This window comes from Ambystoma mexicanum, chromosome 2p (assembly GCF_040938575.1).
Source record: "Ambystoma mexicanum isolate Mex_15411 chromosome 2p, UKY_AmexF1_1, whole genome shotgun sequence".
Taxonomy (NCBI): Eukaryota; Metazoa; Chordata; class Amphibia; order Caudata; family Ambystomatidae; genus Ambystoma; species Ambystoma mexicanum.
The window spans coordinates 1229722281-1229736694 of record NC_090923.1 but is presented as its reverse complement, the minus strand read 5'-3'; the positions used below and the strand labels follow the sequence as shown (position 1 = coordinate 1229736694).

The 14414-nt window shown below is 47.2% G+C and overlaps 1 protein-coding gene across 4 annotated transcripts in view; it reads right to left on the bottom strand.

The window, feature by feature from the left end:
• WIPI2 (WD repeat domain, phosphoinositide interacting 2) overlaps window positions 1–14414 on the bottom strand; it is a 619932-nt gene that overhangs the window by 519380 nt on the left and 86138 nt on the right. For all 4 annotated transcript variants that reach the window (XR_011302182.1, XM_069645520.1, XM_069645521.1 and 1 more), the window contains exon 3: window positions 12604–12773. Coding sequence is in view for 3 of the 4 variants with exons in the window: in XM_069645520.1 (XP_069501621.1) it covers window positions 12604–12773 (170 nt within the window). In the remaining variant the exon portion in view is untranslated. The remainder of the gene's footprint in view (window positions 1–12603; window positions 12774–14414) is intronic.

The window sequence follows — 14414 nt, the reverse complement described above, 5'->3', positions numbered from 1 at the left end:
CTGTCACCAACGCCTCGCGCTGCATTCCGGCATCTGAAAGACAAAGGCTTACCTACTCTTCGTGCGCTCCGGAGGTCTTCACACTGCATTCCGGCATCTGAAAGACAAAAGCTTACCAACTCTTCGCACGCTCCGGAGGCCTTCGGCGCTGCATCCCGCATCTGAAAGACAAAACAAGGTGCGTTTAAAGACATTGGGGAACTTTAATACTCACGTGCCATTACTCCTTTCCACATCTAACCCAGTGGGTATTCCGGCACCCTGCAGCCGCTCCGAACTTGTACCTGCAAAATAAAAAGACAGTTAGAGCGCATCGTGAAGCAGGCAACAAGCGCTTACTTACGTGCTTCCAGGCGCTTCTATTCATCACACGGGCTCCATCTTCAACTCACTTCAGCCCGTCATCCGCCATCGCCGGAACCCTGCAAAACAAGAAACATCATTACTAAAGACTTTAAAGACATTAGAATTACTCGAAACTTACCGTTCGTGCAGTAAACGACGGACAGCAGTCCTCTGAAGTCAAGAGGCCTGCTCCCCTTATCCAGTGAAGAAACTGGTTACAGCACCCTGCCCCGAGGCAGATGGAGAGCACGGCGTTCACTTACCTAAGGTGAGAGCGTTAACCTTTGGGGTTCTACAGGAGAAGAGAAAGGGAAGAAGAGAGAGACATTCAATAACCCAGTTCCTTAATCCCATATTTTCTATCTGCAGACATCTTACCCTTCGAGTCAGACATACAGTGCACAGAGGTCCAGCCCAAAGAGCCAGCCGTGTGTTACACATCACCTTTGAAGATACGGTATACGCCCAGTCAAGACCGGCGCCTCTACGGGAATCAGGTGAGCGTTACAGAACGCAAAGCCTACCACAAAACTCCCGTCCAGGCGCTATGGAAACCTCGGACACCGACCAGCTAGCCCAGTTACTTGGGGAACTAAGGGCAGAAGTGCATGCAGCCCGTCAGGAAACGAACGCTCTAAGAAGGGAACTGATTATTTCCAAGGAGCGAACAGATGATCTCGCTAGACAATTGCTACAGTCACAAGCCGGACAGACCCCGTTACCCGCATCTGGGGGAAATCTTCCTTCTACATCCTCTATGAATCCAGTGCAGATCAACCTACCTGGGAATGTACCTCTGGCTCCGCCCGAACGATTTTTTGGTGACCCAAGGAGGTTTGCAGTATTTATCAATCAGTGCCGGTTGCATTTCTTATGCCGGCCAGCAGCCTTTCCAACGGATCAAGCTAAAGTAGCTTTCGTGCTTTCGTACCTTAGTGGCAATGCGGCAGACTGGTCGATCCCTCTAGTAAATCAAGATGATCCGGTCCTCCATGATTTTCAAGCTTTTCAGCTCAGTATGGAAAAACTGTTCGCAAGACATTCACAGGGGCAGGCCTTGGACAATGAGCTTCTTTCGTTGCGACAAGGTAATCAAGACCTTTTGGCTTATATTGCGTCTTTCAACAGACTGATAGTGGAAACTCAATGGCCTGAGGACAAAAGGATTACGCTGTTTTATAGAGGTTTACGTGGAGAGCTCAAAGATGTGTTAGCCCAAGTAGTGAATCCCCCACAAGATTGTTCTGACTATATAGACTTAGTCGTTCAAATAGATCACAGACTGCAGAACAGGAAGGCCGATCGTTCAAAGTTTGATGCTCGAGTATTTTCCAAACCGCCAACTCCTTCCAAAGGAGTAGACTCCGGGGAACCCATGCAAATAGGGGGTCTGAAAGGTCCTCTAACACAAAAGGAGCGGGAAAGGAGAAAACAGTTGCAATTATGCCTCTATTGCGGAAACTCAGGGCACTTTCTTCGAGACTGTCCGGTGAAACCTGCCAAGAAGGCAGTAGGAGCTGCAGTTACCAAAGTTACAAACTCTGTGCAGGGAAACGATCTCGCCCGACAAGAATAGAGGTCCTCTTGCCGAGCGTGAAAACCAGTTCCGTGACCTCGCATTTCGTGATACCTATGGTCCTCATTAGCCCTGATAATCCGGATCGATTACATGCAATTGAAGCTTACGTCGACAGCGGTGCCATCGGCAATTATGTGGATCATGAAATGGTTTTGGAGGATGAATCTAACTCTTTGTCCCAAGGCTGTAAAGGACGTCATTACTACGGTGGATGGTACGGAGATAGCCTCCGGGCCAGTAACGCATACCACTCAAGAGGTGACGCTAGTAAGTCAAGATGGACACCATGAGAAGATCGTGTTCGATGTGATCAAGGCCCCTCAGTTTCAGATTATTCTAGGAATATCTTGGTTAGAGAAACACAATCCTCTGATCGATTGGCGAGCAAGAACGGTCCAGTTTCCAGAATGTGTCTCTACTTGTCACCCTCCACCTGGTGTTGCACTGGCAGCAATTTCTTCAGAGACTCCCCAGTTACCTCCCGAATACCTAGAATACCAAGATGTTTTCCGAAAGTATCAGGCTAACTCTCTACCTCCTCATAGGTCTTATGACTGCCAGATAGACCTGATACCTGGATCTACTCCTCCTTGTAGTAGAATTTATGCCCTCACCGAGCCTGAGAACCTTCACCTTCGACAATACCTGGATCAATACCTGGCAAATGGGTTTATTCGTCCTTCCAAGTCCCCTGCTTCTTCAGCTTTGTTCTTCGTTCCAAAAAAGGAAGGAGACCTTAGAACTTGTATAGATTATCGCTCCCTGAACCAGATCACCGTTAAGAATAGATATCCGTTACCTTTGATCCCTGAACTCCTGGACCAAGTCAGAAAAGCATGCATATATACAAAGCTGGATCTTAGAGGAGCTTACCACTTGGTACGAGTAAAAGAGGGCGATGAATGGAAGACGGCCTTCCGCACCAAGTATGGGCTATTTGAATATCAGGTCATGCCCTTCGGACTTTGCAATGCCCCGGCCGCCTTTCAATATTTTATGAACGATGTCCTCAGAGAGCTCATAGATGTGTGTGTTGTCGTTTACATTGACGACATCCTCGTTTATTCTTCATCGGAATCTGAACATCGGAAACACGTGAAAATGGTCCTCGAAAGATTGCGTCAACACAAACTTTTTGCTAAGTTGGAAAAATGTGTTTTCAACGTGACTGAAGTTGAATTCTTGGGATTCATATTATCACCTGGCGGAGTGCGTATGGATTCAAAGAAGGTCGATGCAGTTCTCAAATGGCCATCACCATCCTCCGTAAAAAGGTGTGCAAAGCATGTTAGGCTTCGCTAACTTTTACCGCAGGTTTATCCCCGAATTCTCTCGAATAGTCCAGCCCATCACTGCCTTGTTAAAGAAAAACAAACGTTTTGAATGGTCTACCGAGGAGGAACAAGCTTTCCAGGATTTGAAGACTAAATTTATCTCTGCACCAATCTTAAAACACCCTCGCCCCGAACTCCCCTACATCATGGAAACTGATGCTTCAAGCCTTGCCATGGGGGCAGTTCTATCACAAAAGGACCCGGTAACCAATCAGTTGCATCCCGTGGCATTTTGGTCCCGCAAATTCTCGCCTCCTGAAATCAATTACACGATTACTGACAAGGAACTTCTGGCTATCAAGTCTGCCTTTAAGGCTTGGCGGCATTATCTGCTGGGGGCCCGACACACAGTTACTGTGATTACGGATCACCGAAACCTGCAATATTTGAAAACCGCAAAAGCCCAATCCTCTAGACAACTCCGTTGGGCATTATTCTTTGCCGAGTTTGACTTCATAATTACCTATCGACCTGGTACAAAGAACGGTAAAGCTGATGCCCTTTCTCGGATGGGAGTGGAAGAACACTTGATCAACCCTAAACCTGTACCAATCATTCCCGAACAAAGAATTCTGGGTGTAATCGCCACAGAATCCATAGAGGAAGTTAAGGATAAAGCCAGGCAACTTGTAACTCCAGCAGACATACAGAATTGGCATCTGCAGGGAAAGGACTTTGCAGTAAAGGACAACTTATTGTATTTCCAAGAACGATTATACCTACCCAGCACAGATTTACAGAAAAAAGTAATCTCTTGTTATCACGATTCTTTAATGGAAGGACATCCCGGTATGGCCAAGACCTCAGAAAAGATCAAGCGCTACTTCTGGTGGCCGTCTTGGAAAAAAGATATCAGAGCCTTTATAATGTCCTGTGGAGTATGCGCCCAAAACAAGAGTCAAAAGGAAAGACCAGCAGGCCTCTTACGCCCTATTGACATCCCACCTCGCCCTTGGCATACGCTTTCTATGGACTTCATCACCGATCTACCTCCATGCTCCGGATACAATACGATTCTAGTAATCGTGGACTTATTCTCCAAGATGGCGCATTTCATTCCGCTCAAAGGCTTGCCAACAGCAGCAACTCTGGCCCGAGAATTTCTCAAAAACATCGTCCGACTGCACGGTTTTCCTTCGGTTCTAATTTCGGATCGAGGTAGTCAATTTATTTCTCATTTTTGGCGAAGTTGCTGTCGGTCGGCTCAAATTGATGTGAGACTATCGACCAGTCACCACCCTCAGACCGACTGACAAACCGAGAGGACCAATCAAACTCTGGAACAGTATTTACGCTTCATGCTGCAACAAACTGAAAAAACTTGGAAAGACATCCTTTGGATAGCCGAATATGCCTACAATAACTCTGTCCATTCGGGAACTGGGAAAACCCCGTTTTTTCTTGTGTACGGCAGTCACCCTCGAACCTCGGAGTTGGATCCCCTCCAAGATCTTGAAACACCAGCAGTAGACTACCTGCATTCTACAATCACCCAAGCCTTTAAGGAAGCTGTTTCTCACCTTCAAAGGGCTAAAGAACAATACAAGAAAGGAGCAGATCAACATCGGAAGGAAGCCCCTCAATATCAAGTAGGGGATCAAGTCTGGTTATCCACCAAATATCTACCTCTAAAAGGGCCACGCACATTCAACCCAAGATACCTTGGTCCCTATTCCATCACTACCATAGTAAACCCAGTAGCGGTCAAGTTGGACTTGCCCCCGCACATGAAGATACATCCGGTCTTCCACGTCTCTCTATTAAAACCCGTGCAACCTCAAACCCGACTAACTAAATCTCCAAAACCTATCCTAGTTGATGGAGAACTCGAGTTTGAAGTCAAAAGCATTCTGGACTCCAAGATCTCCAAATCTAAACTATTTTATCTAATTGACTGGAAAGGCTACGGCCCCCAAGAGAGATCCTGGGAACCTGCTGAATATGTCCACGCTCCTCGCCTAATCAAAAGATTTCACCGAACATTTCCTGACAAGCCAAAACCCCCGGAGAAGCCCGGTTTGGGAGGGGCCTTGAGGGGGGGGTGGGGTACTGTCATGATCTCTGCTTCCAAAAGGTCAGTGTTTTCCCAACTCCCTTGGAAGCAGATCCATATCCCAGGTTCCGAGTGCCAACCAGTCCCAATTGGGACCTTTTGGACCCAGTCCTGGCGCCAGTGGCACCAGGCTCATAAATATGCCCAGTCCCAGCGCTGGAAGCGCCGGGCTCATAATGCTTGGGTGGACTTACCTGCAGCAGACCATGCTGCTTACTTGCCTGCCAGTTGAGCCTCTGATCCTCTTCTGTTTGGAACTACTTTTCCTGTTGGGCGGAGCAGGAGCCACTCCCTAGATTCAGAACACTGGAACTCTTCTGGAAAGCAGGAACTCTTTTCTTACCTAGGCGTGGCTGTGGAAGGAGACACCTAAGCACTACAGGAGGCTATTTAAACCACACCCGATGGATGAATCTTGCTTTGCGTTATTCTGCATCCTCTGCAGCAGAACACTCATCGTGTCTTCTGCATCTGATCCTGGGCCTAAGGAAAAAGGCTTACCATCCTGAATCCAGTCTTCAGCAACACCTATAAAGACAAGAAAGAACAGGTTAGCATTACGGGCTTCAGTGACAGCTCTTCACTTACCTGGTCCATCGGCTGTCACCAACGCCTCGCGCTGCATTCCGGCATCTGAAAGACAAAAGCTTACCAACTCTTCGCACGCTCCGGAGGCCTTCGGCGCTGCATCCCGCATCTGAAAGACAAAACAAGGTGCGTTTAAAGACATTGGGGAACTTTAATACTCACGTGCCATTACTCCTTTCCACATCTAACCCAGTGGGTATTCCGGCACCCTGCAGCCGCTCCGAACTTGTACCTGCAAAATAAAAAGACAGTTAGAGCGCATCGTGAAGCAGGCAACAAGCGCTTACTTACGTGCTTCCAGGCGCTTCTATTCATCACACGGGCTCCATCTTCATCTCACTTCAGCCCGTCATCCGCCATCGCCGGAACCCTGCAAAACAAGAAACATCATTACTAAAGACTTTAAAGACATTAGAATTACTCGAAACTTACCGTTCGTGCAGTAAACGACGGACAGCAGTCCTCTGAAGTCAAGAGGCCTGCTCCCCTTATCCAGTGAAGAAACTGGTTACAGCACCCTGCCCCGAGGCAGATGAGAGCACGGCGTTCACTTACCTAAGGTGAGAGCGTTAACCTTTGGGGTTCTACAGGAGAAGAGAAAGGGAAGAAGAGAGAGACATTCAATAACCCAGTTCCTTAATCCCATATTTTCTATCTGCAGACATCTTACCCTTCAAGTCAGACATACAGTGCACAGAGGTCCAGCCCAAAGAGCCAGCCGTGTGTTACACATCACCTTTGAAGATACGGTATACGCCCAGTCAAGACCGGCGCCTCTACGGGAATCAGGTGAGCGTTACAGTAGGCATCATGACATGCAATTACTTTCGGCACTCTCACTCCCTAAACAGTTAGCGATCATGAAATGTGCAGCACATCGCAAGGTCATAGATGATGTAGGCAAAGGGAACGCTTTTGCGGATTTGATAGCCAGACAAACGGCCACAGACCTTAGCACGGACATGTATGCCTCGAGGGAAATGAGAGATGCTTGTATAATGAATGAAGGTATTGGGTCTATGCGAGATAGTCAGACTGATGCGACGATGGAGGAATCTAAAAAGTGGGCTGAAGGCATGGGGAAACTGGATGACAAAGGGTGTTGGGTGGATACATCCGAAGGGAAATGGTTGCTTCCCGATTCTTATGTATTGGCAATGGTTACGATGGCACACGGCCCTACGCATGTGTGTGCCCAGCAGATCACGAGAATGTTAGAACAGGTCTGGGTGAATGACAAGATTCTGGACACTGCAAAGAGGCATGTCCAGAACTGTATGATCTGCCTGCAGCACAATGTGGGTAAGGGGACAGTGACTCCAAGGGGAAGTTTTGGGCCCCCTTCTGTCCCCTTTGAGGTTATACACTTTGATTTTATTGAAATGGAGCGATGTAATAATCTAAAATATGTTCTTGTAATTATTTGTGCCTTCAGTAAATGGGTCGAGGCTTTCCCCGTCAAAGATGCTACCGCCATGACGACAGCAAAGATTATGGTAAAAGAATTCTTTCCTCGATTTGGGCTACCGAGGATAATCTGGCCGGACAATGGTCCTTACTTTATCGCAGCAGTAATTTTGCAAATATGTACAGCCCTATGTATTGAGAAACAATTTCATTCAGCTAGACATCCTCAAAGTGCTGGGTTGGTAGAAAGACACAACGGTATTTTAAAGAATAAACTTGCAAAAACATGTGCCGATACCAAACTAAAAAGGCCAGATGCTTTGCCTATTGTGTTATTAGCTATGCGTACCACACCTCAGACTAGAACTGGGCTTTCTCCATTTGAAGTAGTATTGGGGAGACCTGCTAACATTTGGGGTCTCCCGAAACCTAAAGCCCTGAGGCAGGTGGAAAATGTATTGCTTGTAGACTACTGTAACCAGTTAACTAAAAATCTGTATTTCATTTACCACCAGGTGAATTCTGCTTTACCTGTACGGTACACAGGCCCAGGACACGATATACAACCTGGAAGTTGGGTCCTCGTGAAGGCCTACGAGAGGTCTTCCTGTCTCACGCCTCGCTGGCGGGGACCCCATCAGGTATTATTGGTCACCAGGACAGCAGTGCGGGTGGCTGGAAAGAAGAACTGGATTCACGCGACGCACGTCAAGAAACTTCCTCACCCGACGCCACACGTTACAGAAGAAGCAGAACCCTCGCTGATGCTACAGTCTCTGATCTTGGAGTAGCAAACAGCGCTGTGAGTGCGTCGGAGAAGTTCTCTGAGCGAGAGGAGCTTGGGTAACAGTCCATTTCGTCTCTGCACTCTCTTGAAAAATCACTTCCGGAAAACACTGTTTCGAGCTCTGCGACTTCCGTCGCCACCGACACGTCGCTTCCCTCAGGAAGTGACGAAACCTTGCTTCCGGACCACACAAATTGGGTACCATCAGGTACAACCTTCGACCAAGGAAATAGAACTACGGCACGAGTTTCGTGCATCTGGAAAAGGAAGTGATTGGAAAATTCTCTTGTTATGAGAAAGTTTTTTTTGAGCAAAAAAAGGGATTCTGCTGGCTAGGGTTGGGAAGGACTAAGAAATCACGCGACCGTAGTGTTGCCAGCAACGAACATTGGGGCCGTCGATCGAGAAACTACGATGCCTGCCACCTTCACCGCTGTTCCCCGTACTGAACTTGTAAATAAGGGGGTGACCAAATCGAACAATGAACAATGTGCCTGGGCCCCGAAAACGTACTGTTGTGTTTTGATTTTGATTATTGTTATTTTTGCAACTGCTGCTGTAGGACTTTGGTATTTCGAAGAAATCTATCATTTGAAACCTTTATTACCGACCAAGATCGTACCAACTGTTTTGACTCCCTCTGTACACCTTCACACTCTGTCCCCTAGAGACTCCCAACATAGACAGAAGTATCATAATAACACTCTGATGATAGTAATGAATGCTACTCATGCCATTTTTAATAAGAGTAATTGTTGGATTTGTACTCATTTACCGCAACATGGGAACAAGGGACTAGGATGGTATATACATCCTCTACCTTTAACAACTGCTTGCTATGCCTCTCTTAGAGCACTATTCTTTGGCCGATGGAATGATAGCATCTCAGGGAACTTTGATGGAACTAACTTAAATGATTTTGAGAAACGTGAAATGACTCCCCTGGGATGCTCGCTTTTCGCAAATAGAAGTAAACCTAACGTTGCTTCTATTAGGCCATCTGACAAACTCTCTCTTCCTTTTCAAACCCTGATCTCCTTTAAAATGGCTCCGATAGGCAATAAGGACGCTGTACCTCCTTCTTATTCTGTAAATCATAGTCCTGACTCAGTTCCCTTCTGTGTACAGAGAAATGGCACTAGGCCAATGGGAGATTTTGAAGCTTGTAAAAACATTGTAAATTTGACTGGGGAAAACAGGCCTCTGTATGTAGGGGGGCCTGTTTATTTTGTTTGTGGTAGTTTAGCATTTCCCTGGTTGCCCAAGGATTGGCAGGGAACCTGTTATTTAGGAATATTGTTACCCGGGGTATTTGTAGCTAGTACATTGGAGGTTTCTAAGGCTCGCCCACGGCGAGACAACAACGGAGATACCCCTGGGCAAGTATTGGGGGACATAGCTAAATCGGTTGTGCCCTTTTGGGGACAAATAGCAAACTCGGAGAACATTAGGGGATTAGCAAGGGTACTGGAGAGAACGATCAACCGGACCACGGACATACTCTACAATATGACCTTAGAGCAAAAGGCGATAAGATTGGTAGCACTTCAAAATCGGAAGGCATTAGATGTCATCTTGGCAGAACGAGGTGGAGTATGCAGATTAGTGGGGTCCGCTTGTGTTTTCGTACCAGACTCCTCACCAACAATTTTTAAAGCAATTCAGAACTTGCATACTCTCAGTTCTGAAGTTCATATCCCTGTAGGAGACTGGAACCTTAGTACTTGGTTTTGGGATTCTTTGCAATCTTGGGTTTGGAAGGTGCTTTCTGTTATTCTGGTTATTTTAGGGATTCTGTTATTCCTTTATTGTTGTTTTCAATACCTCCCAAGTATATGTGGAATGATAGGGGGGTGTTGTGCTCAAGCAGTGAGCGCAATAGGGCATAAAATATATACCCCAGATACAGCATCTAAAGAATTCATGTTACAAGAGGTTTTTATGAACGACCTCATGGCTATAGACATTACAGACAATGATGCGGAATCTATGGATGATAACACATGGAGTTATTTTCAAAAGTATTAGGAGTGATGTTTAGCACTTGGCATAGGCCAAAAGGAGGGTCTGTGGAAATCGAAATAATATTATACCTCCTATCGCATTGTTTGAATGTATGTTGGCTTACGCCAAGTTGTCAAAAAACAATGTGTGAATAGATTCCGCGGCAAGGTCTTGACCTTAATGTATTGTGCAAATCGCCATCTTGGATTTAGCCGCCATTTTAGGTTCTCTTGTAGTGTGGATGTCACCCTGAACAACAAAAAGGAGGCCGAATGACATTTCGAGTGGGATTCTGGCCGTTGTGACCTCCGCACACATGAATAAGTAATATGCCCGCAGGCCACTTGTTGGGGTCGCGAACTGAGACCTTGTCCTATCCCTGACCTATGTGTAAATGAACAACTGTATCAGCGGAACTGATCAAAATGCATACATTATGGGATTGACCTGGCAACGAACCCTAGGCCTGGTTCCAAGAATGGTTAACCCGCGAGGGGGTTGGCCAGAGCTGGATAAAAAGTATAAAAACCCAAGTATCCCAATGTACGGTCTCTCACACTAACACGGCGAACTACCGTTGATAGTTTGTTCTGTTACTCTGAGGGCCGAATAGCTATCCGTATGTCAATTGACTTTTGGTAATTGTTGTACCTTTGAATAAAGCGCTTTGTATGTCCTTTGTAACCTGTGTTATGTGTTTCCTTTTGGGCTTCCCAGCCTCATATCAATTTTTCTGTTTCCACAAAATGATAAGAGTAAGATCTAAGTGGGGGGGAGTAAGAGAGGAGCGAGAAAGATAGTGGGGTGAAGTGTAGGAAGGTGGCAAAAGAAAAGAGATTAGTGGAGGGGGTAAGGGGCAGAAAGGCAGTTTAAGGGGGCAAGGGGGGCACACAGACACTCATGGGGGGGTAAGGGGGCACACACTCACGGGGGTAAGGGGGCACACAGACACTCACAGGGGGTAAGGGGGCACACACTCATGGGGTAAGGGGACACACTCGGGGGTAAGGGGACACACTCGAGGGTAAGGGGACACACTCACGGGAGGTTAGGGGGCACACAGACACTCACGGGGGGTAAGGGGGCACACAGACACTCACGGGGGGATAAGGGGGCACACAGACACTCACGGGGGGATAAGGGGGCACACAGACAGACACGGGGGGGCAAGGGGGCACACAGACAGACACGGGGGGGCAAGGGGGCACACAGACACTCACAGGGGGTAAGGGGGCACACAGACACTCACAGGGGGTAAGGGGGCACACAGACACACTCACAGGGGGTAAGGGGGCACACAGACACACTCACAGGGGGTAAGGGGGCACACACTCACAGGGGGTAAGGGGGCACACACTCACAGGGGGTAAGGGGGCACACACTCACAGGGGGTAAGGGGGCACACACTCACTGGGGGTAAGGGGGCACACACTCACTGGGGGTAAGGGGGCACACAGACAGACACGGGGGGTAAGGGGGCACACACTCACGGAGGGGTAAGGGGGCACACACTCACGGAGGGGGCAAGGGGGCACACAGACACTCACGGGGGCAAGGGGGCACAGACACTCACGGAGGGGCAAGGGGGCACAGACACTCACGGAGGGGCAAGGGGGCACAGACACTCACGGAGGGGTAAGGGGGCACACACTCACGGAGGGGTAAGGGGGCACACACTCACGGAGGGGTAAGGGGGCACACACTCACGGGGGGGTAAGAGGGCACACACGGGGGGGGTAAGAGGGCACACACTCACGGGGGGTAAGAGGGCACACAGACACTCACAGGGGGTAAGAGGGCACACAGACACTCACAGGGGGTAAGAGGGCACACAGACACTCACAGGGGGTAAGAGGGCACACAGACACTCACAGGGGCGGCGATCCGGCGTACCGCGGTGGACAGCGGTAGACAGGGCCTTAGGAGTGGGCCTTGTGAGGAGGGCCGGCCAAGCCTGCCAGCCTCCCCATTGGCCCAGATGATCAGGGCAGCAACCAATCCCACATCCCCAGCAGCACCATGCCTAGAACTCCGGTGCAGGCACTGAAGACAGCCACCTTGGAATGGCAAAAATCGAACAAAGGAACAAGTATGGCAACTGACTTCACAGGAAAAACGGAGCATTATGTAGGCTCCCAAATGCAATTAAATACATACTGGTGCAAAGAGCCAATGCAGGCTGAGTCCAAAACACAATTTAGGTCCCAATTTCAGGCGTCGCCGCTCACCGCTTGTTTAAGCCCAAAAAGTGGGGGTACCTCCTACATACTCGGTAATTCCTGAGCTGGTTTTCGCTCCTGCTAATTGAATCTTAATTTCAAACCCTGACCATGGATTGTCCGCGGCCCCAAATCAATGGCCCTTGATTTACTCTTTTGAACAGTCATTCACAGTTACCAGCTATATGGAGGTGTCTGTGGGATTCAGATTCTTAATGCCTACACTTTGATTTCCCAAAATGTTCTTGGTTCAAATTCCATAGTAGTCATCTGAGGAAATGACTCACCTGTCGATTAAGCTTAACAGCAAGGATTGTGTTGGAGTAGCTGTAGTTACAAATTTCTGTCCCCTTCTTAAAGTGACAGACTTTCAGTTTGCGGGGAGCTTTGAGGCTGACAATAGCTACCAGGCTGCTGGAGAAAAGCCTCTCCACAATGCACACATCTTCAGTGTCATCTGCAAATAAAGTAAAGGAGTACTAGGTTAGGTCTTTGAAGATTACCAGTCGCATGATACGACTGTTCAGACAAATAGATCTCATCTTTACTAAAGACGTTTTGACTTTACAAAAATGTGTCCATTTGTCAAAAAACTATAATTCAGTGGGACACAAAAAGGATCCAATGAACCAAGAAAAATAGCTACTATGAAAATAAGAATATAAATCTTACTGTGACGTGTCTCTCAAACGGTATTTCGCTGAATTGAACATGTACACCCCTTCTCATGCTGCAAACAGTGGTTAGAACTGGGCAAACATTAAAGATGCAAGCTACTAACCAGCCATAAAATGGCAAATTGCAACTTCAATTCCATACATGCACAGAGCACACCATTTTTTACTCGCCAAGAGTCAAATCTCACTAGACAATGGCACGTAGCAACTGCAAAATTGGCATAATGTGATAACTAGTCATACATTTGTACGTAGTAAAACTGCCATACAATTATGTAAAGCATGAAGTATGCATGTTCACAGTAAAAACACATTTTGAGGATGCCTTCTAACACAAGCCCAGCTGCATGCTGTATCTGTCACTTAGTGCATCCATTACAGTGCTATGTGCTTGACCGCATGGTCACAGGTACGATTAATCCCTGCAGGCCCAGTGGCAACATTCCAATAGTGATAAAGGACTAACTGAGCCGGGTAACAAATGTCTGATATGAGCGCAAAGACTCTCCCTGGAGATGCAAATGTGCTTTATAAATATACTGGTTATGTTGTAACACATTTGCTAAGAGCTGCAAGACAGTGAAAAACGTATTGTCAATCTCTTTCCTGTACCGTGGCAAACGTGCTCTTCTCCCCGTTAAGACATACAGGAGAGCTTGGCATCCCAGCTCGTTTCACTGACTTGGGGACCAAAGCCCTGTTCCTCACTCCTGCAATAAAATTACTGCAGAAACTAGCTTGCCTGCTACTTTCCTCATGGTACAAAATGAGGAAACAAGCTCTCAACTCCCTTTCAATACACAGAGTACAATTCCTTGCTCATCTTTCCTATCCAAATGTACTTCCAGCACAACTGGATAACCCTGCTACTCTAGTGACTAAGTATCTTGGCTTCGCTGGTGCTCGCCCAGGCATTCTAACCGCAGCACCTGACTCTAATGCTTCTATGTGAATTGCACAACCAACGAACACTGCTTATCTGCACAACTGCAGTCACTCTTGCTTCAGAGTTGGCTTCTCTGATCCTTCCTCCCGTGGCAGAAACTCAGAAGCCCGATTTTCCTGCTCCTCTGCATTGTTCGAGTGAGTGTAAAGCAAAGTATTATTCACCTTCCTCCTTTGCCATGTTGCACTAGCTGGGCAGCCTGTCTTCTATGCTATGCTTCCCGTTTAGATATACTCTGTTACAAAGTATTTAAAATTGCATTTTGGATCAGTCATCAGAATTGTCTTAATGGGTTACAGATTTATTTTTAAATTAATATCATTTGCTTCGTTAAAACCTTAGAGACAAACACACAAACGAACAGAACACAGCTTTTGTAATTTAATTGCACCAGTCCGACCCGAAATGAATTCCAACAATTACAACTTTTAAAAAACAAATGGCAGCTTGCTTTTGGTCAAGAACGTTTGTGTCA